The 27,345-nt window shown below is 40.3% G+C and overlaps 2 protein-coding genes and 1 long non-coding RNA gene across 3 annotated transcripts in view; 1 reads left to right on the forward strand and 2 right to left on the reverse strand.

Annotated features, from left to right (window-relative positions):
- LOC140269439 (myomegalin-like) overlaps positions 1 to 13,083 on the reverse strand; it is a 43,513-nt gene extending 30,430 nt beyond the window's left edge. Inside the window, exons 1-5 of the mRNA XM_072364528.1 lie at positions 12,865 to 13,083; positions 11,375 to 11,421; positions 11,227 to 11,294; positions 7,048 to 7,158; positions 2,175 to 2,251 (exon numbers count right to left, since the gene is read on the reverse strand). Of these exons, the coding sequence (XP_072220629.1) occupies positions 2,175 to 2,251; positions 7,048 to 7,158; positions 11,227 to 11,294; positions 11,375 to 11,421; positions 12,865 to 12,914 (353 nt within the window). The 5' untranslated portion in view covers positions 12,915 to 13,083. The remainder of the gene's footprint in view (positions 1 to 2,174; positions 2,252 to 7,047; positions 7,159 to 11,226; positions 11,295 to 11,374; positions 11,422 to 12,864) is intronic.
- Positions 13,084 to 17,703: 4,620 nt separating this feature from the next.
- On the reverse strand, positions 17,704 to 21,043 carry LOC140269186 (uncharacterized). Its single transcript, XR_011907585.1, has 3 exons — positions 20,871 to 21,043; positions 20,078 to 20,170; positions 17,704 to 18,476 (listed from the first exon to the last, which is right to left on the reverse strand). It is a non-coding gene; the product is annotated as an uncharacterized lncRNA (long non-coding RNA).
- Positions 21,044 to 23,113: 2,070 nt separating this feature from the next.
- LOC140269030 (transmembrane 6 superfamily member 2-like) lies at positions 23,114 to 27,311 on the forward strand. Its single transcript, XM_072364057.1, has 10 exons — positions 23,114 to 23,452; positions 24,082 to 24,185; positions 24,266 to 24,363; positions 24,499 to 24,602; positions 24,692 to 24,774; positions 24,865 to 24,989; positions 25,838 to 25,939; positions 26,038 to 26,130; positions 26,220 to 26,339; positions 26,434 to 27,311. Exons 1-10 carry the CDS (start codon positions 23,361 to 23,363, stop codon positions 26,641 to 26,643), a joined length of 1,131 nt encoding a protein of 376 aa, XP_072220158.1. The 5' UTR covers positions 23,114 to 23,360; the 3' UTR covers positions 26,644 to 27,311.
- The last annotated feature ends 34 nt before the right edge of the window (positions 27,312 to 27,345 follow it).

The raw sequence follows: 27,345 nt of genomic DNA on the forward strand, positions 1-27,345 counted from the left end.
AGTGCATTTTAAACTTCAATCTGACTCACATCCGCTTTCTCTTCCCACACTTTGGGTGACTCATGACGAGTTCCCTCACTTCTTGAAATCATGAAAGCATCTGTTTGTATCACTGAGTCAGTCAACAACTGCATCCCAGAATTCCTGCTCCCAGAATGGCACACGCCACCCTGTCGCCACGGGTCCTCTTCTGGATGCTCTCTACGCACCTTTTTAACTTCATCCACCACATGCAGCAGCTCAAATAACTGGGATATTTTGAACCAGTCTAAGCAATGTACGCGTCTGTCTCATGGACAAGTGTCCTTCTTGTAGAGTGGACAAGGCTCTGAAGTTATGCAGACAGCCCACATACCCCACTTTAAGCAAAAAGTCTGAAGAATGAACATGTGGTAATCCAAACTGCTGTAATTGATGCTGTTGTGGCAATTAGACCAAAGCATATGCATACATTTCAAAGCAGCATAAGATTAGGCCAGGACAGAGAGTAGAATCTGACTCTGATCTCTAACAGCTGTTCACACCTGCCTTTTAACCTGTATCAATACTACAGAAAGTGCAGAGAACCAACAACGGCAACCAGAATAATCAAAAATTTGTTTCTCTATTCCAACAGCAACTGCAGTTCACCAAGCTGATCTAAATCTTGAAAACTCATTTAGCTCCTCAAACTGTGAAGTGTAAACAGCACTATCTAGTGGCGACTGGAAAGCTACCACAATAACAATGCTGCATAATGAGAGCCCTTTCTTTGCCTCCAATGTCAATATAATCTACAAAGCTCCAACTTGGAACAGCAGGGCCCGCAGGTAGAAGAAAAAATCTAATTCAAGGAATCAACAGTGAGAATATTTACATGACTAACACACCCAGAGAAAGCAGTTGGAGACTGAATCACTCCTACATGTAAACGCTCAACTACACTCCAATGGGCCAAGGTGCTCTACAGTTCCTGTCCAGTACACAGAAGAAAAATAAGCTGGTAACAATAAGGAATAAGCAGAAGGGATAGCATGCACCTTTTCATTAAATCAGTACAGCATAACTGCAGCATTATCTGACATCATTCCAGTAACCTAAGCTGCATTTACATGTACAGTGATCTCCAACAGAGTGAGTTAGATCAGCAGAATGTCCTGAACATCTTTGTCAAAGAGTCCACAGTATGGCAGCATCAGACATGGTTCAGTCAATATTTCCATCCTGTTCATGTATACCAGGACGAGGATGCTGGTGCGATTAAATACCCAGGTCAAACTCTAACTGTAGCTCAACTTAACATGTCAACGTGCTGAGTGTCAAAACCAAAAATAACTGCCTTTAGATACATTCCTTTGGCTTTCCTGGTCTTAAACTACATGCAATGAATCTCGAGACCATCTTGTGATGGGATTACACCAGCTCAACCTCAAAAAGCTCCTGGATCATGCCTATTTTCTGTTAGAAAGCTGGTGTGGTGAGTAACAAAGGAGCTCTACTCGTGCTGCTCTCTACTCAGAACTCATCAGTTTAATCATAAACTCTGAACTTGGCCTTTATCTTTATCCCAACAACATGACTGGAAATGTTATGACTGCTGCACAGTTGTGACACCATCACATTGACAAAATGGGGCTGCAGATATGCCCTACATGGTAGTTTAATACATTTTCCAATGAATAGGCCGCCGAACACACTCGCCAAGTTTGTTGATGAAACTCTGAACATCAGTATTTACTTTTTTCCCACTCTTTCACTGATGTCCACTTCAAAAGGATGACTCTGCAATCATGCGTGTAACCCCCCGACCAATTTAAAACACATTTTTGTTGCAGGATTACAGCGTGAGTTGTGTTAAACTATTGTGTTTGTGTGTGATATCAGCAGCTGAAAGGCCAATGAGCTGTTACCTGCTGTGTTACTGCAGTTATGAGAGAGATATGTCTCAAGTAGGAACATGCATCAACATCTATAGATTGAGTTTCACAACTACATGAACACACACACCACAGCTGTGATGTTTAAGAGTTTTTTTGTTTTTACAGCAGATACTTTTTCATTTGTTGATCTTGATGTATCAGTTACTTAAAATGTTTCAGCAGTATTGAACTGTTTTGACAGGAACAAAACCTTAACGTATTCATCATACTCAGACAGAGGTGTGTGGCAATTGTTGGTGTCACTTGTGAACTCACAGCGCTTTGTCCAGAAGGTCTTGTTTCTCCTGGAGCTCCTGCTTCAAGCTCTCTACTTCCACCTTCAGCTCGATGTTCTGCAACAGATCACAATCATCCGTGTCAGAGGCACATCACCAGCACAGCATTGGTGGTATCTACAGTTTATCATCAGTCATCGCAGCTGCTTTTAAATATTCTTAATTTTCATCAAAAATTGAAAATAGCTGTAATGGTAAAATTAAAAAGAAAATTAGGGCCAATATCCCAGATAATGAACTCAAACTTCATAAACCCCACCCAGACACTATAGAGCCGTTTCTTGCCTACAGTAAAACAGTATTTCAGATTTTAAGATGAATATGAGATATTTATTGGGTTTGTCTAAATTGAGGGCTCACTCACACATCCAGCACTCATTTTTCTCACTCTCTCACTTTCCTCAGCCATCACATCTCTCATCATACTGTAACATCCCTCTGTTGTGTAAATCAGGGCCGGTGGGTGTTGCGTGTCATCAGCACAGGACATCTGACGCTGCTGTCATAGCTGGTATATTTAGAGCTGGAGAATTTGGAGCAGCTCAGATACTCACTCACGGGGCCAAAGGCTGAACTCAACAGTTTGTTTACTTGCTGGAGTCTACAGGGGGCATTTGAGGGGCCAATAAGTGCTATCACATCAGGCTACGTGACAGAGGATTTGGACAGAGGGTACAGTGGGGCTCAATCTTTCCACTTTGACCAAAGACAGACAGGAGAGGGTAGCTGATGTGTCTGTCTTTATTTGTCTGTTGATCTCTGATGAGATGCTGCTCCCACCTGTCAGTCTCTCTCTTGTTTATTATCTTAAGCTATGTCCAAAGAGCACGTCTCCACATGCAACAATAGCCTGAAACCTGCAAATAAACATGCTTCTGAAAGGGACAGTGAGTACTCAACATACACACTGCTCGTCACCACATACATGCACATTAATTCTGCATATTTGCAACGTGTGTAGGGTCCTCACACTTTTCATGTTGTTTGGCAAATTAAGATAAGTCCAGAAAGTTATATATCACAACTATCATAATAATAATTTTCATTTTCATTTACAGACTTGATATAACTTAAAAGAGCAAAGACAAAAAAAATAAAAAATAATTCAATTTAAGATAACTGAACAGATCTATAGGGCTGGACTGAAAAGCTGAGTAATCATTCCACCAAAAAAAAAAGGAAAACTATCTTTTAAAAACATTTTTTAATCAGTTTGCTTTTCCTTTACTTCTTCTTTTCATCGTAGCTGAAAGACATTTAAAGTCATCAACTTGGACTGTGGGAAACTGCCATGGAAATTTTTGCTAGAGGTGGCAAAAACGGCTTTTTAATTATCCAATAAAATGGAATCATCGAGATCAAGATTTATACCACATTTATTGTCTGCTGTATCTCTGCCTAAGTAGATCGTTATTGCTCACACTGAATGAAATGCTCACAGAATCCACACTGAGAACAATGCCTGCAATGCACAAGTGTCTGGTTTCATTTATTAGTGTTAGGAAATAGCCTGAAGCCGATTCTGTGAAAAGATTTTGTGAAACTGTTGTCTGAATATGGCAACTAATTGGTCTGGTTAAGAACATGAATAATCAGTGTGTACATTTTCATGTTTTACTGTTTCTTTTTTTTATTGGAAGATAAATAATTACTTGATTAATGCAGACGTTAAGAGGCAGAACATCACAGATAAACTAATTAAAAGAATAAAAGAAAGAAAAAAGAAAAATTACTGAAAATATATTTTCAGTAAATAGCTATTTTCTTTGATAGAGTTCAGGAGAGTGCATTTGAGACTAGACAGTTTATTGCTTTTTTTAAAGGTTTGACTTTAACAACCTGTTTTTGGATTGATGTTTGAGTTCAGTTTTTAATTGGATGAGACTTGAATGTCAAACTATTTTGGGTTTTTTCATACTTACCTGCCTCCTGCCTGTTGAGACTGCATTTGGGTTCTTTATCAGCTCCAACTGTTAGAGTTTTAGTCTCACAGTGGATTGTTTTTGGTACAAAGAAATATGTGGTGAAGTTAAAAAACAGTCCTACTGACTGGATTTCATATCTTATTCTATAAGGCGTTCCGATAAAAACTGTTGAAGGACTTCCAATTTGTTTCAATTTAGGAAACAGGCCTCACAAAATAATTACATATTTGCACAATTACAATTATTATGCATAACTATTAATAATGTCCTGATTCATTGGCACAAGCTTCCAGAATTGTCATATTAAAATTATTATTTCCTCATTGTTTTTCTCTGTTTGTGCCCTCTTCTTCCATGGTAAATGGCTTTGGGCTGTTTGTTATTAAGTTTCTAATGTTAATATTCAAACATTTCTTTTTTTCAATTAATATTGAGAAAACATAGCATCACAGGCTGAAATGCATTAAATGAAAAAGGAGAGACTTGAAGGGGGTGATTTGTTAAAATAAAGGCGCCTAAATCTAAAAGAACTATTGTCCTAACAAGATCAGAAAAAGTGCATCCTGTGTGATCAGATGCACGCTCTGCAGAGCTAATGCTGCTAGATGACTTGCCAAGGCCTTGAAAATGAATAGTGTTGCACGCAAGTAGGAAGGCTGTGTATTCTTGTGTGTGTGCCAACAACGTGGTTTACAGAAAGACATCTTCTCATCCAGAAAACTGCTCTATATTTAGACGCCCATCACTGTGCACCTGCTACTTTTACCCCTGCTGGTTCGTGAGCCCACAGCAACAGCTCCACTTTTAACCCTGAGGAGGAAGACGCCTGACAGGACTACCACCAACACATCTGCAGCAGTGTGACTGATCATCTGATAGTGAGATATTATCAGATAACGTGACGACCATGCTCGCTCTGTTTAAATCAATTCTGATTTGGCTGAATCATTAGCACTCTATTAATCAACCACAGCTTCAGCAGCATGTGAAGATTTGCTGATTATCTCAGCCAATAGGATATCTCTGGATTTTGGACTGTAAATTTGGGTATCAATCAGACACATTGTTGAGAATTAATGTCGCAACTCAATTTCAATTTTGATAAGGTAAAATATCTGACGTGACAAAAAGAGAAGAGAAACTTATCAACATGTATAATGTTTGGATCGTGTCCTGTGGACTCTCATCTGAATACATGTGATAAATAAATCATCACGCTGAAGCCTGCTCTATAAATAGAAATTCTCGAGCCCACATGGAGATCACTATGTACCTAGGACTTACACACCTAGACTGTACTGTGTTACACTGTTTTATAGCGAGGACGTGAATTCTTCCACTCAAATGTGATCGAATACAAGCAACTCAGTTCAGGTGACGACAACAGAAAAAAGGTTTAGCTTCCAATAAAAACTGATTTTACTGATTAAACTTGGGTCAACAAAGATTGTGAAGCACGAGGATTAAACTTCAGTTGGATGTCTGTTCAACATGGGATCAGTTTACTCAATCCCTGCTGGTATGCAGTAATAGCGGAAGATACGTGGATGAAGGCTCGGGTCTTGTTTGGCTAGATCACGCAACCATTTAGTTTTCTCATATCAAAGAGCTGTTAATGATCAGAGGGGATTTAGAACGAAAGGGGGGAGAAAGGGTTGTGCTTTAAGTGATGCCGCTGAGGTTGTGCAAACAGACAACAGCTTAGTTAGGTCCCCTTACAGTAAAAATGCAGGCTTTACGTGCACATATGCAGACAGACACACAGATGCAGACATGTTTAGAAACAGAGCAACGGCAACATGTTCATATATATTTACTTACATAAGCTAGAAAATAGATCTTTTTTTTTTTTGCAATGAAAATATATCATGTTTGCTTGAGATAAAGCCAAAAGCTGATACAATATCTGGAAAGAAAGCCGGCTGATAATAAAGCAGCACAGAGAAAAAAAGGTGTTAGTATCAAAGCCAGCAGAAGAATTGGAAATGTTGGTGTTTGACCCGTGTGAGCACTTATAAAACCAGGGCGAAAAGATGTTATCTGCTGTTTCACGACAGCAAATGTGAATAAAGGAGAATTTTTGATTCTTTAAGGAGAATTGCATAATCTGCTGTTTAAAAAGTTAGTCATCTTGTCACTTACTGTCTTAATACAAGATAGAATTAAAATTGGCCTTTTAAAAATGTCAATAATTGACTGTTTGATGAATGTATAGTTTTAACAGTCTAAATGTTGGGTATATTATCTTGTGGTATTTCAGTGCCCGTAATCTTTTTGTTCCTGACACAAATGAGTACACCTCACTGCAAGGAGTTATTTAAAAAAAAAAAGAAAAGCTAAAGAATATTGTTTTGGTGCGTTGAAGGATAAAACATTAACTAAAGACTAATAATTCCAGTCTGACAAAAAAGATTTTAAAAATGATTTTTTTTTTTTTCTTTTTCAAAATTATGGGACATTTCCCTAAATTCCTGCAAGAGTCTCACAAATGCAATTCAACTTGTCAGGTGAGATCATTTTGATTAAATTTGACCGTTGAGCATCAGAGCTTTACAAATCCTGGTGAGAACTAGCAATGGAGAGCAAAGCTGAGGAGCAGGAACACGCAGGAACTGCTGTGTTAAACAAACTCCAGCTTTAACAGGGCAGATCCGTCTCACAAATACACGTCAGGCTGCATCACCTCAGCCAGATCAGTGTAACAGCTGGGTCAACAAACTGAGGAAGCTAAAAAATCATTAAGTATGATAAAGGGGCAATCAAACTCTTCAGATCAACAACTCAGATCCAACTCCCTCTGTAAAGGAAAAAAAAATCAGCTCATGCTGCTACTGTTTTGCTCATGAAAGGACCTTTTTCTGATGAAGAGCAACCACTTACAGTCCCCTTTAGTACAAGGTAGCATTTAAGGAGAGATTTTCTACTTACGGTGCGGTAAACATCTTCACTGCTCTCCTCGTACTTCTGCTGAATCCTCTCCTCCAGGAAGTAGATGCGGAGCTTGAGGCTGAAGTTCTCCTTCTTCAGGTCATTCAGGTGCTGTGATAAAGTACGGTAACCGTTAGACATAATCGTCAAGGACACCGTCGCCTTGGACATCTCCGTTTCATAAGGGAATACGGAGTCCATTTTAAAGGAAAGCACCCATCAGGGCTTGTCCTCTGTTAGAGTCCAGTAACAGGCTGACATGCTACTGCCTTCTAAATAAAAGCATACTGTCAAAAAAATAAAATCATTTACAAAGATGCATCCTAGCCTCTAACAGGCCATAGGGACACAGCTTACTAAAACACACACACCGAAGCGAACACATTCACACACAATCACACACACACTACAGTCTTTCAGGGCGTTTGCAGTGCAGAGGGCCACTCTGCAGCCCAGTGGTCAGAGATGCAGCCGTGGCAGCTCCATGGTGTGTTGTGGTCTGCTGAGGATGGGGCAGGAGCTTATTTTACTGTAGGGGAGACATCCCTGGAATCCCAGACTGCCAGGGGAGATGGGTGGAAGGGCAGAGGAGGGAGGAGGGAGGAGGGAGGAGGGAAGGGGACGCAAAGGGCTTACAGGCACTTGTGACACAGTATTAAGAGAAATCTCACCGCTCTGCAAATATGGAGAGCTGACAAGAACAAACAAGTATTTAATGAGACAGAAGGAGACAGATGTGAGTTTCACTCTGTCCCTTTTATTTTGCTGTCTTCCTTTCAGATGAATTGAAAGTAAAAGCACTACTTTTGTACTTTGTACATGTACTTTTGTAACTTTTCTTTTTTGACGTGGTCCACATCAGCTGATGTGTAGGGACATGGTAATCTAATTGTAGTCTGTTCTAATTTGGTATTTTAGTGTGTCAATCCCTTTGTTTCTGCTGTTGTAAATAACTCAGTGTATAATGATCAGGTTTATCAAAATAGGAGAACAGAATATCTTGCCGTCTTAGTTGTAGGTTTCACTTTGATTTTGCAGAGACACAATACAATTAAATTCCACTTTGTAGTGTTCAGTATCAGTATCCCCTATACACCACATTATGCGTTATCTGAATCACATTATCATTCTTAACAGCATTAAGGGACAGCGCCTTTAAATAAAGGTTGTAAACCACAGTCCTGGTTCCACATTAGCTTTAATTCTGGGTCTTCTATTGGTGAAAAAAAGATAATTCTGCATTTGGCTACGCAAAGTCTCTGGGTGAGGATCATCTAAAAGAGAAAAACATCCAGAGTCTAAACCTGAAATTACCTCATGGACAAGGTAAGCTTTTTGTTTACCCAAGAAAAAACAAGCCTGGACTAAATATAAGAACCATATAAAGCCACTATGACATGACGGGAGCTGTGAACTGCCATTTTGATGCCTTAAATATAGAATTTAGCCGTTTTGGCTAAATGTTGTTGTTTTGGATTCAGAAATAACCATATTTGGACTAAAGGATACCCACTCGTCAGAGGAAGAAAATGTAGGCTATGAGTATATGAGGACTTGTTGGACAAATTTATTGAGTGAGTATTTCATGACAGAAAGGTTGATGGTTTTTGATTGTTGATCTTTACAAGCTGGAGGCATTTAGAAGCTCGTGGCCATTTAATGGTACTGCACCTACAACACCAGCACATTAGTTATTCTTTTGGCAGGTTTGGTTTTCTCTTTGAGTCTTTGAGAAATACATTACATAGGTAGAGGTTATGTAAGGAACCTCTTAAGGAAATATTTCCACAACATTTATCCCCAAAAATACTTGCCCAGGAGATGCTTCTGTCTGATCATTTTGGACAAGCTGATAAGCCTCGCAAGGAAACTTCAACTTTAGGAGTGGCGTTTGCTGTGCTGAATAATCCAGATTGATATAGTAACATTTTACCTTTCATCTCTACTGTTGCGACAACAGTGCCTGTCCCTTTATCATAGGCACTTAGCCAGATCAATATGGAGAAGCTTGTTGTGTAGTTGCATTCATCAACATATGATTGTCTAAACTGATTTTTAGATTTGTGGTTGAAGCAGACAACAAACGGTATGAAAGAGACAAAACAAAAAGTTATTTGGCTAAAAGAGCTGGACACTTTGGGTGGAGACACAGTCACAACTCGACAGCTGTACTAAAAATCAGAAACTGCTCCGACAAAGACACTGGGACATAAAGTTAGAAAGGCTGGTGGGAGCGGGACAAACAGGTGAGTGGGAAGAAGTTGGTAGAAATAGGAGACCTGGGAGCAGTGAGCCACCGTGCTATTAATAGGAACGTGTCCTGAATCTTGGAGAGTGGTGAATCCCTGAATGTCCCTAAGAGAGAAGATTGAACTGAAAGAACTGACAGAAGTGAAGAGTAAAAATTAAACAGGGGCTTTAGAAAATGTCTTTTAGAGTCTTTTTATCCTCGTGATAAAGCAACGACAGACCTTTAACACCACACAAACCAAGCTTGCACGATAGTGACTAAGACACAGCAGTTGTAGAATTTTTAGATTGTGATGCATTCAGTGTCACCATTATGGTGTCACGTTGCACCCTGTTACTAAATAATTCAGAGCAAAGATAGGCCAGGCGCCAATGCGAGCCTCGCCATAACATTAGGCATGACATCATATACACAGACCGTGCTCTAACTCACACACATATGTGTGTTGCAGCCCTCGATCAAAGACAAATAAATAGGAGTGACGGTGTGTAAAAATGTGTGTGCGTGTGCTTCCAAGTGTTTATGTCAAGTGTAAAAGCAACACATCCATGGAGGGCAGCCATGTAAATAACTCCAGCTCTGGTCAAGCTGCTCCTCAGTTTGGCACTGGTTTGTCACACCTCCTTTTATAACAGGACTTTTTCATACATTTAGCCATGCTTGTGTTGATCGCTTTACAAATAGCTTTAGTTTCTGATGTTATCGGCAAGTCTGCAATTGGGCAATTTAGACTCATTCCAATTAGAGTACCTTCCCAACCATTAAGACATTATCAGATAAGAATATCAGAGGTTCCCTGCGACAGTTTTATTTTACTTGGCAAAGCTAAGAACTAACAACAACTGACAAATGGAGAGAGCTAAACGGTACCGCTGCAGATCTGCTGACCAGGTAAGATACGTTAACATGCTCAACATAACTCAATACTGTGGCAAAACATTGACATGGAGGTTTTTTTGGGAAATACGCTCATTTTGCTCCAAGCTCATTGACAACTTAATTAAAAGTCATGTGTTCGGGTGCTGATTAGGATGCTAAAATCAGCAGGTAGTTGCCCGAGATTGTAGAAAACGATCTACCGTCACCTAAAGCTCATTAAATTACACTCCATATCTTGTGTCCTTCATCATCTAATAAAACATGGGACATTCATTTGTATGCCTTAACCATTCATGTGTATTCTCTGTCCACGCGCTCCTTTGAAATACTCTTTGTAGATGCCTGTGGATGCAACTGTGGCTTTTGTGCCACTGTCCACATGGAATCTCCTGCTGTAAAGTGCAGATGCAAACAACAACCGCGGAAAAAAAAAGGCAGACAGATTCTCGACAAATTCAATACACTTTCTGTGGTGTTCGTTTATGAAAATGTAAATTTCACATTCTGTAATTCACCTCGACACTTCCTTAATTTCAGTGATGTATCATATACAGAAAAAGTGTCATTGATTAAATAAGCACTACATATAAGACTCTCTCTGCTCACAAGCACCAAGCTGCCAAACTTTAAAACTAATATTTAATGGACTTTATGTATGATATTCAGTCTCCTCTTTACAGTGATAGCACAGAGGAGACAGGAATCCTAAAGTGGGCCATGGAGTACCTGGAGGCAGTTAAAAATACCAGGAGGGTTCTGGGTGTTTTCCATCCCACATTCCCAGCTGCAGATCCTCTCTTTTGTTCTTTAAGGCATGTTCTACACATAGTTTGGATTTGTGTGCAAATTTGTGGCAAATCACTCCTGATGTCCTCAATACTGACTTAGTTTTTGTAGCAAACATATAGAGCCACATGATGGCACTGTAGAACATGTTATCATAATAATTCTTATCCAAATACAAAATTATTCGTTATGGAGGAAAGAAAAAGGTAGTGACACTCACATCCAGCTCAGACATCTTTCAAAAAACAAAAAAAGCACCTCACCTGTTCGAACTCCTTGAGTGTGTGAGGCTGCAGAGGAGGAGAGTTGTCTGTTCCATCACAGCACAAATCTGAAAAAGAAAAAAAAACAGTTAATTGGATTACCAAAAGTTAATTGGATTCATTCCAGCCTCATATAAATGAGAGCTACCTGTCATGTGACCTGTGGTCTTGGATGAGGACTCCTCTTCCACAGTACTGTAAGAGAAACGCAAAGTCAGCAGCAAACAAAACAAAAGAAAAAGCACACGAGAGACAGAAAAAGAAGAAAAGAACATGTTAACAAACACTGGCAACATCTTAAAGTTTTGAAACATCCATTGCTGTGTCATCACACAAAATAAGTAACTAGCAGCCTCACTTTGAGAACAAAAACCTTTTCTTTAGCTCAAAATGCTCCTAAGCTCTTTTCATTACAACAGTATGACCTCATTTGCACCTCAGTAGAGGAGTGGGGGTCATCAGGGGTCTCAGCAGGGGAGATATGAGGTGTTGGGAGGAGCCTCTGTGGGTCAGAGTTCAACTGACCCTGAATATCTGCTGCCGAGCAACAAAGACTTTGTCTTTGTAGTTACAATCTTGTCTTTATCCAGTTATAGCTACACCCGAACAGGGTGCAAGAAAATACACTGAATGCAACTGAAAGCACACGATAAAAATAGACTAAAACACAATATCAGTGGCTATGCCACAAAGCCCCTACACCCAAACATGCAGTAGTACTTTGTACCCATTATTTTCTGTTGATACAGTACTTTACAGGCCATCAGTGCGCGATAAATTCCTCTGACAGCTGCTGCTGGGTCGTTAAATGTAAAGACAGTTGCTGCATGCCTTGGATTTAAAAGTTCACCAGGTGGGTAAATAGTCTACATGCAACATTGCTGTGATGGGCAGGGCTTCGCGTTTCACAACTGTTCTCTTAATGCAAACACCAGTGAGGTGGTCCATATGGTCACAGTGTCCCTCTGTGAGGGAGGGCTTATTGTGATGCAGTAACCCAGATATAATATGGTGATCTGCACTGAGAATTTGAGCAGGTTGCTATTACTAAACCAGCATTACGTGAAGAATACCAACCGTTGTTGAGAGTGAAAGTCAAAAAAACCTTACATCCTTTTCTCTGGCCATGCATGAGTGGAGGAATCACCTCTCGTTCAATCTGCATTAAGTGTCTCCCTGGCTGTTTTCCAAATGCAGAACTGGGCCATTTTTTTTAACTGCCCTATTATCCTACTGCATCAAAATGTATGCTCCGGTCTGCAAATTAGGTCCAAATCAACCTCAGGAAGCACAAGTTTAGCCACGTTTAATCCGACAATGTTCTACAAATGTGGATACATTGAGAAACAAAAAAAAAAGGAAAACATTCCTCCTATCAAAGTCAATAGCGGCCTCAATAGCTTTATCCCCCGATCCATAAAGCATGCAGCAGTGATAGCTACAGCCAGATAGTGGGTGCAGAAAATGGCCTTCTGTATGACATGCCAAACAATAGATTTCACGATCCTTACGGGAACATGGTCTGGTTATGTCTTACTACGGTTTGTCTGTAAGGTTTTTGTAAAATAAAATATCCAATGAGCGCCAGTTTCCGCTGCGGTGTCTCCCCCACGGCACGGCATTCGCATCCCACCTTACCTCTCTGATTCTCCCCAGATTTGCTCTGGCGATGATGAGCTCCAATCCATAAAGGCTGATCTTTCAGTCAGCGGGCATCCATGCCGCAAAGCCGCTGCCTTCAAATCACCCGTCCATTATGACCGTTTCAGTGAGTAGAAGCTACAGCCGTTACACAAGAGCATGTTATCTGCAGCGGTCGCGTCGCCTCACACCACACCGTTCAGGTTAGGAGATGTGTGTGTGTGTGTGTGTCTTGGAAAAGGATGCGCGCCCTGAAAGGCGAACAAGGAGGTTGCCGAGCCCCCACACTACAGAGCAGAGCCCCTGTTGTTCCACCACAGAGGAGAAAGGACACGCTTTTCAAGACAGAAAATAACTAAACATGGAGTTGCCTCGTAATTTACTGGAAAAAGCTGATTTTTTTTCTATCTAAAACACCTCAAGCTGTGTTCAAAATAAAACTTTTTATTGGAGCTTTTGCTGTGACAGAACACCACGAGGTCTGGCTGAATAAATATACAAATGCACGATAACTATGGTGGCAGAATATCTCGTTGAAGGTAGAAAAACACGATGCGAGAGTATTACCAAAACACTTCAAAATTCTGCGATTTTCTGTGATTTTACTGAGAATAAGTCAATTTAATAGTCTACATTGACAACGGCAATGTTCTATAGCCCATTTCATTACAGTTAAACCCAATGTGCTGACAAAATATGAGAGAACCACTCAAATAATTAAATCCAACAGGAGAGGGCCGCACAGCTTCACATCCATCACATATTTCATGTAGTTATTCTGAGATTCGGCTTTTTTTCACTTTTCAAAAAAGTCAGCAGATGGAATCGGGAGTGGATTTGAAACATTTTTACAGAGATTCCTTCCCATGCATCTAAAATCAGAGATTATATGGTCATTTTATTGAGCACTCAGAGCCAATACCATAAACAAAATCCCTCCTGAAAATATAGAAGCAATAGAAACAGTGCCGTGCTTACTGAAGCCTGAAGAACAAATAGCCAAATAATTTATTTAAGCTAACAAGAGGACACTGTCCGAACACTGCAGTCATATATCAACCCACGAACATTCCATGTACCGTGTGTATGAAGTAGTATGTGCTTTGATTAGTATTTTCTTTGCCACAGCTCCCTCCTGTGGGCTGTAGTTACCACTCTGCAGTGCTTGCCGGTGTGCGTCTTTGTGTATGCCTGATGCAGCATTGTGAGCGAATAACAGCACAGTATTTTTCATGGCGTCCGTTCATCTTCACTCTTACAAGAAAATATCTAATGTTCCAAAGTACACTGAAAGCTTTTGGTGTCGTTTTACGTTGAGTTTTGGATATCTTTTCAGCTCTATTATTGCCACCCAGTGTCATAATGTGAGCTGGTATCCACTCTGGGGGGAAGAAAACCAAATGTTTTATGTTAGTTGAAGTTTACAGTTTACATTTACAGTTACAGAGTTCACTGTGTACATATATCCAGTTGGCAACCATGCAAAGATGCTGTCTTGGTAACTGTAAATTGTCAGTAAGTCTGAATATGATCATGGTTGGTTGTACACCTTTGTGTCAGCCTTGTGGTTTACTGGTGACTTGGCCAACACGTTACTCTAGCCCAATGGCTGCTGGGACTGGATCAAGTTTTTTGTGATCCTCTGCAATATAAAGTGTGTAAAGCGACTGGATATTTCCATCATTATTATTAGTATTGGTATTATTCTATTTGTTTTTTTTTCCAGGTAGTTATGGCAGTACTGTCGTAGTTAGTAAAACACGATGATGATGAAGGTTACATACTGTAAATAAAAAGTATTTACTGATAAAACTATAGCCATTTATTGTAAATTGTAAATTTTATAAACTACGACAAAAAACTATCTAACAGTAAACAGTATCTAACTACAGCATCTTACTGGACCTGCTGCTGCTGGTAAATTTAGAATGAAAAATCCTCCAACAACTAAATCTGCCACTGCTGCTGCCAACTGTCTGAAACTAACTTTACACCTGGCTTCAATTCAATAAAAATGTTAAGAACATTTGATAATATGGTAGTACGACTGCTATGGTTAGGACCTCAGTAATGAACATATAATCAAATTTTGTGACACTTGAGGCTTCTGTCCTTTGTTAATGTATATGTTGCATATGACTGCACACCTGAGTACACGGGAAAAACAAATGACACAGTCTGACAAATGCTTTTTCTTGTTTCTATAATTAATTCAGAAACTAAGAGCTTTTTCACAAACTATCCAAGTGAAATATTAATGACCGATCTGAAAAAACATTTGTGCGCTATAAAATGTTTTCCTGTCTTTGTTAAAAATAGATAAGTAGATACAACTGGGGCATCTTCTCTTGGTTGTACTGGATTGACTACTATCACATATGCTGGAGAGGAAAGATAAATCTGTTAGTTTTCAGCAGGTAAAAGAACTGTCTGAAGCTATGAAACGGTAGTTTTGGAAATCAAACATCATGTAAGGCATGCTCATATTGATTCTATTTTGTTTAGTTGTTGTAATGTCTGGGAATTTATTCTGGTATAATTTGTTTTGCCCACAATAGACAGTAGATGTCAGTAAAGGACCAGAGAAGCATATAACCCATATAAACCCCACAATAATTACAATATGATTCAAAACATGTTCAGTCTTAGAAATACTTTTACACAAAGTTTCTTCAAAATTATCAGCCATCAAAGTTATCATACCTAATAATTTCCCTTCGGAGATGAATAAAGTCATCTATCTATACATCACATTAAACATTGGAAGTCTGTATCAGCCGGAGGTCTTCTATCTATTTCAGCATTTGCAGTTATTTTCCTTTGCACAACTAAGTCCTCTTCCCAAAAACCACACGGGGTCCTGTCTTGCTGCCTCGTGGTTCTGTGGAGAGGATCCAGATGGCAGGGGCTTTCATAAAGTCGCTGTCAACCATCTTGTTCTCCTCTGCCCGAGCCATTGCCTCCAGTTCAGGGGAGGTTTCAGGGGACCAGTCTACCATGAACTTGTCCTTGGCCTCACAATAGTTAACTATCACTTCCTCAGGCTGCTCCCCAAACAGCCAGTCTGGAAAGCAAAGAAGGAAGAAAGAGGGAAGAATGAGATGCCAAAGAAAAGCACTCCCAGTAACAACATTGAGTGTTTTCTTGTTTAAATTATTGCAACGGGTACAAGTACAGTAACAAACCTGCAAAGTCATGGATGAGGTCTTTGATTAGGTGGCCAATGATGGCATAAAGAACAGACACCACGATAAAGACGGCTATGAGCAGGTAGAGGACATAGGTAGGCATGTAGATGGCATCCCGAGAAGGAGGGATATAAGACTCGTAGAGTACGGTGCCATCTTCATCCTTGTAACGAATATTTAAACCTTCTACTGGTGCATCCATTGCTGTGTTGTAGTCTGTGCTGTCAGCCATCGAGTCCACTTAATATCTCAGAGCCATCGCCACATTACAAAGCCAGCATTAGGATTCAATCTGACCGTGCATTCTATGCAAAAAATATCAGTAAGAGATACATGTGGTTATATGGTTTGCAATATTCAAAACCAAATAAGAGTCTACAGTGTGTGAGTCTGACCTCACATACTGTTAACAGCAAAGGTTTGGAAAGGTTAGCAGCTTGAGTGAATCAAAACTATCACAGCAAAGATCCTCTAATGTGCAGGCTCTTGGCTAAACTCAATGTGTAACGGAAATATGTAAATCTAATTCAAATTAAAAAATATGTCTCACCTTTGGAAGCTCTTCATTTTGTCTTCTAGTACAAACTCCCGGCATGTCTGTTCATCGAGCTAAGCTCATGGAAAATAGATAAGCTGCAGCAGCTGCTCAATCACAACACACACATCTCTCTATCTGTCTCTATCTATCTATCTATCTATCTATCTATCTATCTATCTATCTATCTATCTATCTATCTATCTATCTATCTATCTATCTTAGGTTAAGTTAGGTCAGGTAATTTATTCATACGCAAGGGTAGATTTGGTTGCAGTTTAAAGAGTTGGCTGCTTACACACACAGACAACATTTAGGGGTGATTAAGACGGCTGTACAGTTAATAAGTTAAAAAGTTAGTGTATAGTCCAACAATAACCTAATTACTATTTAACGTTTCGATGGCTGAGGGAAAAAAGCTGCCTTTATATCCCTTTGTTTTGCAAACAGGCATTTTATACCTGCGGCCTGATGGGAGAGGCTGAAATTCACCATATAGTGAGTGGGAGCCATCTTGTAAGATAGACCCAGCTAGCCTCTGTAGCTGCTTATTTTGTAGGGATTCTGGGTTCAGCTGTGGCTCTCCAGTCAGCCTAAAAAAAAAACATCTCACACTTTGGTTCAGGGAGTTGTTATTTTTTAGGGATAGGTTGCTGAACCAAGACACCAGGCTAAAGGATATAACAGATTCGATGAAGCAGAGGTAAAACATGGTTAGCATTTTACTGTAAAATGAAAGGAGGACAGTTTCCTCAGATAATAGAAAGGCTGGTTCCCCTTCTTGAACACAGCTTCACAGTTTGCCTCAAAGTTGAGCTTATTGTCGATGATGGTCTCAAGATATTTATAGTTTTCTGTATCTGTCTGTCTGTCTATCTATCTATCTATCTATCCAGTCCATTTGTGCTTACATCAGCACTGGACGGTATGTAATATGGATGACGTACAATAATCCTCGGCTTTTATAAATAAGGTCACCTCTATACCTGACACCTGACACAAGCAGGTATTAGAACAAGGTGAGGTGGATTAATGAAAGCAGACAAGACACAATAACACACTTGTATTAATAACTTGTTTACTTGAAGGAAGATTACTCCAGTACCAGTACAAGAGAAGAGATGTACATTTTCTTCAGACCCAGACCAGAACAATACGTAATGTAACAGGAGGATCGAGGTTTATGAGAGTTCGACCAATGTACTTGAACTGTGTGTTTTCATACATCTTTGTGTATGATGTATATATATATATAAGTATATATCTTACATTAATATCTTTTTACAAATCGAATCAATAATTGAATCATTAGTTTACATTCATATTAATAGAGTGCAGTATAATGAAATGAAATCTTTTGGATAATGTTTACACTGAATACTTAATAAAGAAAGAAAGAAAGAAAGTAAGAAAGAAAGTAAGAATGCATTGTCTTTTAAATGAGCACAAACTATAACTATCGCGGTTTTTACATCAAACAGCTTGCACAATACTACAGCAAGAGAACACTGATACTGCTCTGAAAAGACTTGTTGCCTGTGACAGATATGAACTGAGATACTGCTGTGTGACAGTGACCGAAACTCAAAGGGAGGTGGCATAAGGGGCGACGGAGCAGGCGAAGGTCACACTATGTGTGGATATCCTTTTTTCTCCGCAGAAGGATGACGTGATGGCGCTTCTCAGCGGAGGAGCGGTGGATGGATGGCGGCAGCCTCCATCTTCCTGGTGGAAACCAGGCAGCAGCACATATTTTTCTTTCTCTGTCCCTTGCCCATCTTCTGTCTCCGTCAGCTTACTGGAGATGCTGTTCCGCTGCTCTTCCTCTATTTCCGCATTCCCTCCCTCTGGATCCTCTTCCACTGGTTTGGGACCAAAGATCCAGTCTGTGAGAAGAGTCGACATAAAGATGAAATGCAATGCAGTTGCATGGTGGAAAAGCAGAATCTTTTTTTTTCTTCAATTCAAAACAAAGCATCGTTATGTCTCAACAATTACTGTATCTGGCGCAAGTAAATGATCTTTTTAGAGCAGCAAAACTTCACAACCAGAGTGCTTCTTTAAGGTGTTATTTCAACAGCAGTATACTGTTTGGAATAGCTCAGTTGTTGGCATTCACCTTAATGAACTGACAATCACACCGTTGGAGGGGTTGTCCACTGTACACAAACCACAGGGAAATGAAGAAAACTGTCATGAAACAACAGAATTAGCCGTAAGAGGGGGGAGGACAGAACAACACGTTGATGTAGCCCGAGCTCAAAAGCTCAGGGACAGAAAGGACTCAATAACACCACGAACATGGACGTCAAGAGTGGACACGGTGACAGATAAGTGAGGGAGGACGTCAGTTCCTTCCTGAGGTTACCTGCCAGGTCATGCATCAGGTCTTTAATCAGGTGACCCACTATGGCATAAGTGGCCACTATTATCAACACCACTCCGACCAGGACATAGACTACACTGCGTGGGAGAGTTATAGCATCTCTCGCTGGGGGGATGTAGTCCACAAAAAAGGCCTCCTCCTCCTCTTTTCTTCTGTAGAGCTGGAGGAGCCGTCGGTGGTCAAACACCAGCTGGGTGAAGTTCAAAAGCTGAACTCCTCCTGAGGTATTCAGGACCACAGGTTGCTGGCTCATGGTTTAGCTGCTTTTTGAAACGCTGTCAGTTAGGGTTGGGGTCTGTTTCTTTGGGTGATGACGGATTTATTGTCTTCTTGCTGATCCGACTTTCTTCCCTTCACTGAAAATATTTGGAAAAGAGGTGTCACAGTAGAGAGAGGACCTGAGCATTAGAAGATTGTGAACATTTTCTGTGGAGAATGGCAGGTTTGTGTGAAGGATGGAAATGTTAAGGAGATTTAGAAATTAACACACAGTTCTTCCCCCAATAAATAGATCTATAAAAATGTAATCCATCAGACAAGTAAGAGCTGATAGGATACAAGTTCTGTTTCTCCAACTTTTTAGTCGAGACTTAAGTCCTTCATTTCTTACTTCTGCTCTTTTTCACAGGGGTCTTTGGTCAAATTTCCAGGAGACAGAGGGGTGTAAGATAGAGGATAGGGAAATATAGGGCAGACAGCGGTAATAGGATTGAGTCGGTCATAGAGCAATATCAGCTTTCCATCTGCAGGGATTAGAGATGTGTGTGAGGAGACGTGGACAGTAATGCCCCAAAGAGGCTTATGGTTATCCTCCATCACGTTTCATACAAATCTATATACATATGATGTACAAATTAAGCAAAATCACTTTCTATGCTGTTTAAATAGACATCATTTAATGTGTGCTTTACGTCATCTTAAGCACAACAAGTTCCTCTTTCTATATTCTACAAATATCCTGTCAAACAATGAACTGATTTCTGAGTTACAGCGAATAGCTATAACTAGCAGATGCTATTCTTTACATCTTACAAACATTGGTAAAAGATGAGAAAATGAGAGATGAAATGAAAGATGTGTGAAAAATCTAAAACGAATTACCTGTCGTCAAGAATAGAGACAGCTGCTGAGCTCTTTTCCTTGACTTGAGATCGAAAGGGCTTCCAAATGGGCGTGTATTCTATCGTGACAGCTCTGGAAATAAACAACAGCAAACATACAGCAAAGGGTTAAGTTAAGGTAAACAGAAGGGTTGCTTTAGTGGCACCTCTAACATTAAACCCCCAAACGTTTCCTCTACAAGCAGGCAATTAAAGAGTCATTCAAATGCTTTTTCATCCTCACAGATCTTCTTGGTGCAGCATCAGGATCAGGATGATGGTGTTTTCCTCTAAGACTTAGGCTCGTCTTCTTTTGGTGACAACGTCGTACTACAAAACCGGCGGCTTAGAAACTGCCATTCAATGAGGGTGACGGTGACATTCATAAATACAATGAACCAAGTGACTGGATGCAGACCGTAGTAGAAGGTGGGAGCCATGTGATGGAGAGAGACTGAGGAGGTTGATGGAGAAGCAGACCAAAGGTGCATATGAAATGAATGTGTCTCGGAATGAGACTATCAAGGGGAAGGGGGGGGGCCCTGTCTGTGTCGCTATTAAGGTGTTCTTTAGTAATCCTTGACAGGATTTGGTTGACACATGCCACAGTCACCGGCTTTTCACTGAGTCAGCAGACAGCAAAACAGAAGATGGAGTTCCTTTGGCGTCATCCGGGGAACAGTTTGACCCTGAGGGGTGGTGCAGTTTGAGCAGCTGATTTACACTCTGACAAACACTTACTGCAAGAGGACAATTCACACACAATAAAACATGTACATTTCAATAGAGATTACCTGAAAGAATAACTCCTTGCTCACTTATTCTCAGGATTATCGGAGTTTAGTACGATTGAATTTACAGAAGGTATCCAAATCTTCTCCAGGTAAAAAAAAAAAGAAAGAAAAAGAAAGAAAAGAAAAGAAAGCAGACTGATTTCAAATTTGACTCCGCGAAAAAGCGCTACAAGCTGCACTGCTCCCTAAGCAAATTAAATCCCAGTCACTCTGTCAGGTAGATCCATGGTCACTCCCTTAGGCTGGGCTGACAATCCTCTGGGGTTTGTCTTCTGGCTCCACCATCCATTTTAAGTAGGTATCGCCCACCAGGAAGGCCCAGTAAATGACGGTTACAGATGTGTTTACGGTCATGATGAAAATGATCAAAGGGTTTATCATGGTGGCAGACTAAGTGAAAAAAAATCTGTCACCTCAAATGAAAAATAAAAGTGTGTCTGCTGTGTGGGCAAAGGGTTGTCTGTGTATAATCGCCTCTCCAACTGCCTCGACTCTCTTCATGGACTCCCCACCCCTCTCAACTCTCGCTTTCCACTGGTCACTAAGTTTCTGTGGCAACAACAGCATAATCCTCTTCAGGAGCTTTGTTACAGAAGATAAGGTTGCATTAGGTGTGGGCCTCCTTTACATATCCATAAGATGCTGTTACACAACAATGCTCGCCCTCTTTTTAATACGCACAGAAAACTGTGGTAGAAGCCGAAGACTTTTTGTACAGAGGCCGTGAGAGAAATGTTATTACAATGATGCATTTTAAGTAACACCCTGACTTAAAAGAATAATTATGTTTGTTCTGAACTTTATGTTCTCAGTGGGATATAATCCAGAATCTAATCATGTCTTGAAACATCAGTTGCTGGAGTTCTTAATCTTACACAAAACAGGACAGATGGCTCCTTAAATGAACCACGGGGTCACGGGAGTTCACCAACTGCATGCTATTAGAAGGCAAAAGCTTAAAATGAAGTTCAGTGTTTCAAACGGGAACGAAAACCCTTCAAGGAAAGAGTTTACTGACATTGGAATGCTGTTAGCACAATTAACACCGATACTTCACAACCTGCCTCTCATCTTAGGGCTTTCTGAAGCCAGACTACTGGACTTTGGACTGGAAACATAAACTTAATTAACCTATTTTAGCATAATCCCATTAGTTTTCTGTCCAGTCAAGGACTATTGACAAAATCCTGTTGATCATGTGCGAGTGCTTGAATGGAACAACGTAGACTCTTCTGTCAGATGTGTGGCTTTCCTATGCGTCAGTTTGCCCTTTTAGGTAATTTAATTTATTTCCGGTTATTTTAAGTTAGTCTTTTATTGTTTGAAACTTGTCCTTCCATTTTTATTGATATAATGTCTTTTATCATTTTGTGTTTTTTAATCTGATTTGGTGCAGAACTTTGATCAACGTTTGTTGTTCTCAATATGCCGCATAAATAAACTGACTAGACTTTCTCTGGGTGCTCCTATCAACTTCCTCAGAGCAAAAACATGCATGTTTGGGTGACTGGTGATTCTAAACTTGACATAGATGTAAATGATTATCCATCTTTCCATGATTAGCCCTATGATGGACCTTATACTGGCCAAAATGTACCCTACCTTTTTTCCCCGATGACAGCGGAGACCGACTCCATCTCTCATAGACAGGATGGTTTCCAGCAGGTGGCAGTCTGTGCAAACTTAAGAGTCCATTTTGGCTGGAAGCTTCAGGCAAAATAATAAATTAGTTACTTCATATAATTCACTTCTCTGCAGCCTTTGCAGTGCTTTCCATCAAAGTTTTTGCGATTGGACATGACTCCTTGATGTAGTGGTTTTGAAAGGCCAAAACAAAACTATATATTAAAAAAAAACACAACAAAACTGAAGATATGATAATATTTCCCTAAACACAACGGTATACTTTCTATAGCACACAGTTTTTTTTGTGTCTCTTTGTGCCTCTGTTTTGCACGTGAGGATACATTTTATCTAAGAGCCGTGTACAAGAATCAGTGGTGGACTCAATACAAAAGAGTGTAAACTCTGAAAAACCCTGTCATGAGATCTAGAGATGATGGCATGACGAGGGACTGAAGGGTTCGAAACAATTCTGTCACACACCACACGCAGTGGTGTGCGATTACATGCGCTCTACAGCTTTTAGAAATAAACCCACCAAGCCTCAAACTGCCTGCAAGAGGCAGTAATGGGCTGGGAGATTTCTGTCCTTTTGGAGATGTATAAGAAGAAGAAGAGTCCTCAGCTGAACTTTGAAACTTACTACTAGATATCAGGCGTGTTGGAGTTCCACCGTTGCTTCATCGCGTATCAAAAGGCAACGAGTGGCACTCCTTCAAATCCTCTCTCTCCCTCGGCTGCGCTGGACAGGACGCTGGCCTGTGACATGCCTCGTTTGACGGCCCATAAACGTGTTTAGATCGATAGATTTCACTCAGAACATTTTTGAAAAGTTATTTAAGATTTTTAAACAACACGTTTGCAAGAATGCGGCCGCCGGTTGAAGTCAGTGTGTTTCTGCTCTCCCTGTTGGCTCCTGGAGTTTTGTTCACAATGAACAACATCCCTGCGTTTCAGGAGTAAGTGTGTGATCATGTTCTGAGATCACGGGCCGCTGTATTAACTGGGCACGCTGATGTTAATGAGTGTATGATTACTGTTGAGAATCTGCAGAAAACAGGATATTTACTATTCTTGAAAGTAAAGCCAATGAAGGCAATAGGAAATGCTTTAAGTCTCTGTTCAGGTAATTGACTAAAGCTTGAATTATTTTCCAGCCTGATCAATATTGACTGTTTAAAGCTACTCATGAATGATTAGATTCACAAGATCACGTGACTTAGACAGGGTCCAACCCTTAGAACCTTTGTCTGAATATTTGGAATATGATAGAAGAATTTGGGCTGCAACCAGTTATTTTGATTTCATTTTCATCAGTTAATGGTTATTCTCTTTGTCATTCTGTGATCAGCAACTTGTCAGAAAGTTGGCATCTTTCTGATACAATAAGGCACCAAATGAAGCATGAAAATGGATTGTTTTCCTTTCACTTTGAGCTTCTTTGCTAGAAGAAATTAATATTGAAAGTTTTTGCCAAAAGCAAAAAAAGTCAATTATTGAATATCAAATGTATAATTATTGTTATTAGTCCATCAGTGTACCCATTGCTTTAGCTCAAATTAAACGGATGCCTCCACCTTCACTGTAGACCTCTTCCTATCCTGGGAATGGGAATGTTTGTCCTGGGATCGGTTCTTCTCCTCCTCCTCCTCACAGTTCAAGACAAGACAAAAGTGGACCCTTTATTTTATGGTACAAACACGCAGCTTAATGCAAATGTGCGAAACAAAGGCAGATTGCTATTATTTCATTGTGCTTGTATGTGTGTGAAGTTTTTGCAGAGTTTTCCTTCACCTGCATGGTGGGCTTGACCAATGCCTTAGAGCAGGATGGGTTCATCTCTGGCTTCATGAGCTTCTACATTAAGATGGTAAGGAGACTGTTGTTGAGTTTAAGCCTTTCCTTGTGTTATTGTTTTTAACACTCTCATGTATAGATGTTTTGATTTAAGAAGTTCACATGTCACAAAAATGTGATTTCAGTGTTTGACGCTCTGTCTTTTCAGGGTGAGCCTCATCTTAGTACAGCCTATGCTGTGATGATGTCCTATTGGGAGGGTCTTGTGCACTTCATCCTCTTCCTTACAATCATCCACCGCATGTTTACAGGGTAAACTGTTGCATCACGACCACCACAACCTCTCAGCTGTGTGTTCAATGAGACCTCTGTTGAAACCTGTTGATCTTGTGTCCACACAGGAAGTCTTACAGAAGTCTGGGCCTTTTGTGGGCGGGCTCCTCCATTGCCCAGCAAATTGTCTTCATTCCAGGAGTTCTCATTGGTGAGAGTTGCCTTCATTTAAACACTTTGTTTTGTCAGAACAGCAGAAGTAGTTAGAAAGCGTTTATTGACGATGTCCTCATTCATTCAGGTAAGTATGGGTCAAACATTCGACCTGCCTTTTGGAGGAACGTCCCCTTCTTTTTGGTGCCATTCTGGGCAGCGTCTCTGCTCTTTAGCAAACCGAGGGAGATGCCAGTCGTCACAGCAGACAAGGTAAGGTTTATTTGTAAAGATCTGTGTAAACTGAATATTCTTTTAAACACCCAGAGGTGCAAAGCAGAACAGGAATCAAGTACAGCATGCAAATATGAAAAGTATAAAGTGAAAATGTGAACTCGCTTACCTTTGTGAAAAGAAACATCGATTTGTAATTATCTTGAATCCCCTTATTCCCAGTTTGCATTTGAAATTTTGCATGTACCCATGCAAACCAAGTTCAGGTTGACATTTCAACACTGTAATGAGTTACTGCAGATTTTTCAAAATGATTGGCTTTTCAAAATCTAAGCAAATTACCATATTAACACAGACATTAAAAGTCTCTGGATGATCCCGAGTCAGTTTTGCAATGACTGGTCCAGTTGTTTCTGAAGAGGACTAATTAAGAAAATATGGAGACGATCTCAGACATTAAAATAATGAGAAGAGTTTTGACTCCGGGCCAAGCATTTTCCCAGATAATTTTGAAAATGTCAACTTGACATTTACACCAGCACCTATGGGAGCTGTACCTTAACTTTTGGGGTGTGAGTAGTGGAAGGCGTTGATACCATATTATAAAGTTTCATGATTTTTTTTCCTCTGCTTTCTACTTCAACTTATAGGGAAAAACTGAGTCCCAGCATCTATTCTGCTTTGACCCTCTCAAAAAATCTGATTAAAGAAAATGACAGAAAACTGAAAACAACCTCTTAAGAGCAGCATTTTTTAATTTCAGTAAAACACACATGAACTTGAAAATGTAACCTGAAATAAACATAAAATTTAGGCCACAGAATCTTTAGTTTAACTACGATTTCCTTTTGGAGCAACTTACCTGAAATTGTGTGTGTGTTGAGTAGATTGCTGCGGAGCAGAAGAAAGGTCTGCTGTTTCGACCTGCTGACCTGCTTCTGTGTCTCCTGCTGCTGGGAGCCATAGCCTTCTGTGTTTTCAGGGGCTTTGTAAGTAACGCAACAGGAGGCTTGCTGTTTCTGTTCAGTGCTTATGTTTCTGATGTTTTAGTACTGAGTACTGTATCTGTTTTTATGTTGTGCTCCAGGTGGTGCTGGACTGTCCTCTGGACACCTGTTTCACCTACATTTATCAGTACGAGCCATACCTCAAAGACCCAGTTGGCTTTCCCAGGGTTATGGTCAGTCCAGAGACAAAAAAGATCAACCAAATACATTCTGTATTCTTGCTCAAAAGGATATCTTATCTTATTGGGCACGATTCTTTTAGATGCTGGTGTATTTGTTCTACGCCGTGCCCCTGCTCACAGTCCTCATCTATGGTCTAAAGACTCCTGGCTGCAGCTGGATGTTGGACTGGACCATCTTCTTAGCAGCTGCTATGGCTCAGGTAGCTGGTGTTATATTTTTTCTGTCATTGACACTCATTGAAAAAGCAGAAGTCAGTGCTCCTTGCTGACCTCCTCGCTTCCTTTCCTCTCCAGACTCAGTGGTGCCATATCGGAGCATCACTGCACTCCCGCACTCCCTTCACATACAGAGTCCCAGCAGATAAACGGTGGACTGTTATGACCCTCAATGTACTGCTCGCTGTTGCTCCAGTTCTGTTGGCTCTGCGCTGCCACACAAACCCTGGTTATTTTATGAAACCTGTTCCAAAGGGACAGGCCAATGACAACAAAAAGAAAAACTAGACCACACGCCAGTCGCCTACAGTCGAGGATTGCTTCTCGCTGTGACAAAGCTATTGTTTTCATGGGACTGTTTTTGTGCACAAAAACACACATTTTTCAACCTTAATACTCGGAGGGAATCCAAGAACATTATTTTCCGAGTCAGCTGATGAAAATCTTCCACCTCGTGGCACTCCCTGCATGAACTGTTGGACCCTGATAAGGCTGTTGGTGGAGGTGAGGACTGCTATCAGATCGCACAGCTTTCAGGTGACACCCAGTTAGTGTCCTGCCAAACTTGGACTACTAACCTGGATCGTATGGGTCAGCTATGCACCACTGCAGGAGTGAGGATATGGTTATGTCTTTGCAGAAATCCATACCAAAAACTCCACAGGTCCACTGTTTTATAAATATTTTACTCACTGGAAATCCTGTGTCCGTAAAAACTATCACAGCTTCCGTCCTGTATAAACTGTGGGTGTTTATTAAATGTCAACAGAATCCACTGAATATTTGAAAGGCTGAATAACTGAAGACCTGCTGATAAGGAAGATGAGAAATTCAAGTTGCATTTAACTTTGAAAGCATTTTGTCTGTGTGTAAACAGTCCAAATTGATAGAAACTACTGGTACTCTTCTTTTTTTTTTTTTTGGCCTATTTGTTTAATAAACTACTTCAATGATCATCATAGTTCTGTCCATCAATGTACCATCTCAGCT

Source organism: Leuresthes tenuis, unplaced genomic scaffold, assembly GCF_036924035.1.
Source record: "Leuresthes tenuis unplaced genomic scaffold, fLeuTen1.0.hap1 SCAF_14, whole genome shotgun sequence".
Taxonomy (NCBI): Eukaryota; Metazoa; Chordata; class Actinopteri; order Atheriniformes; family Atherinopsidae; genus Leuresthes; species Leuresthes tenuis.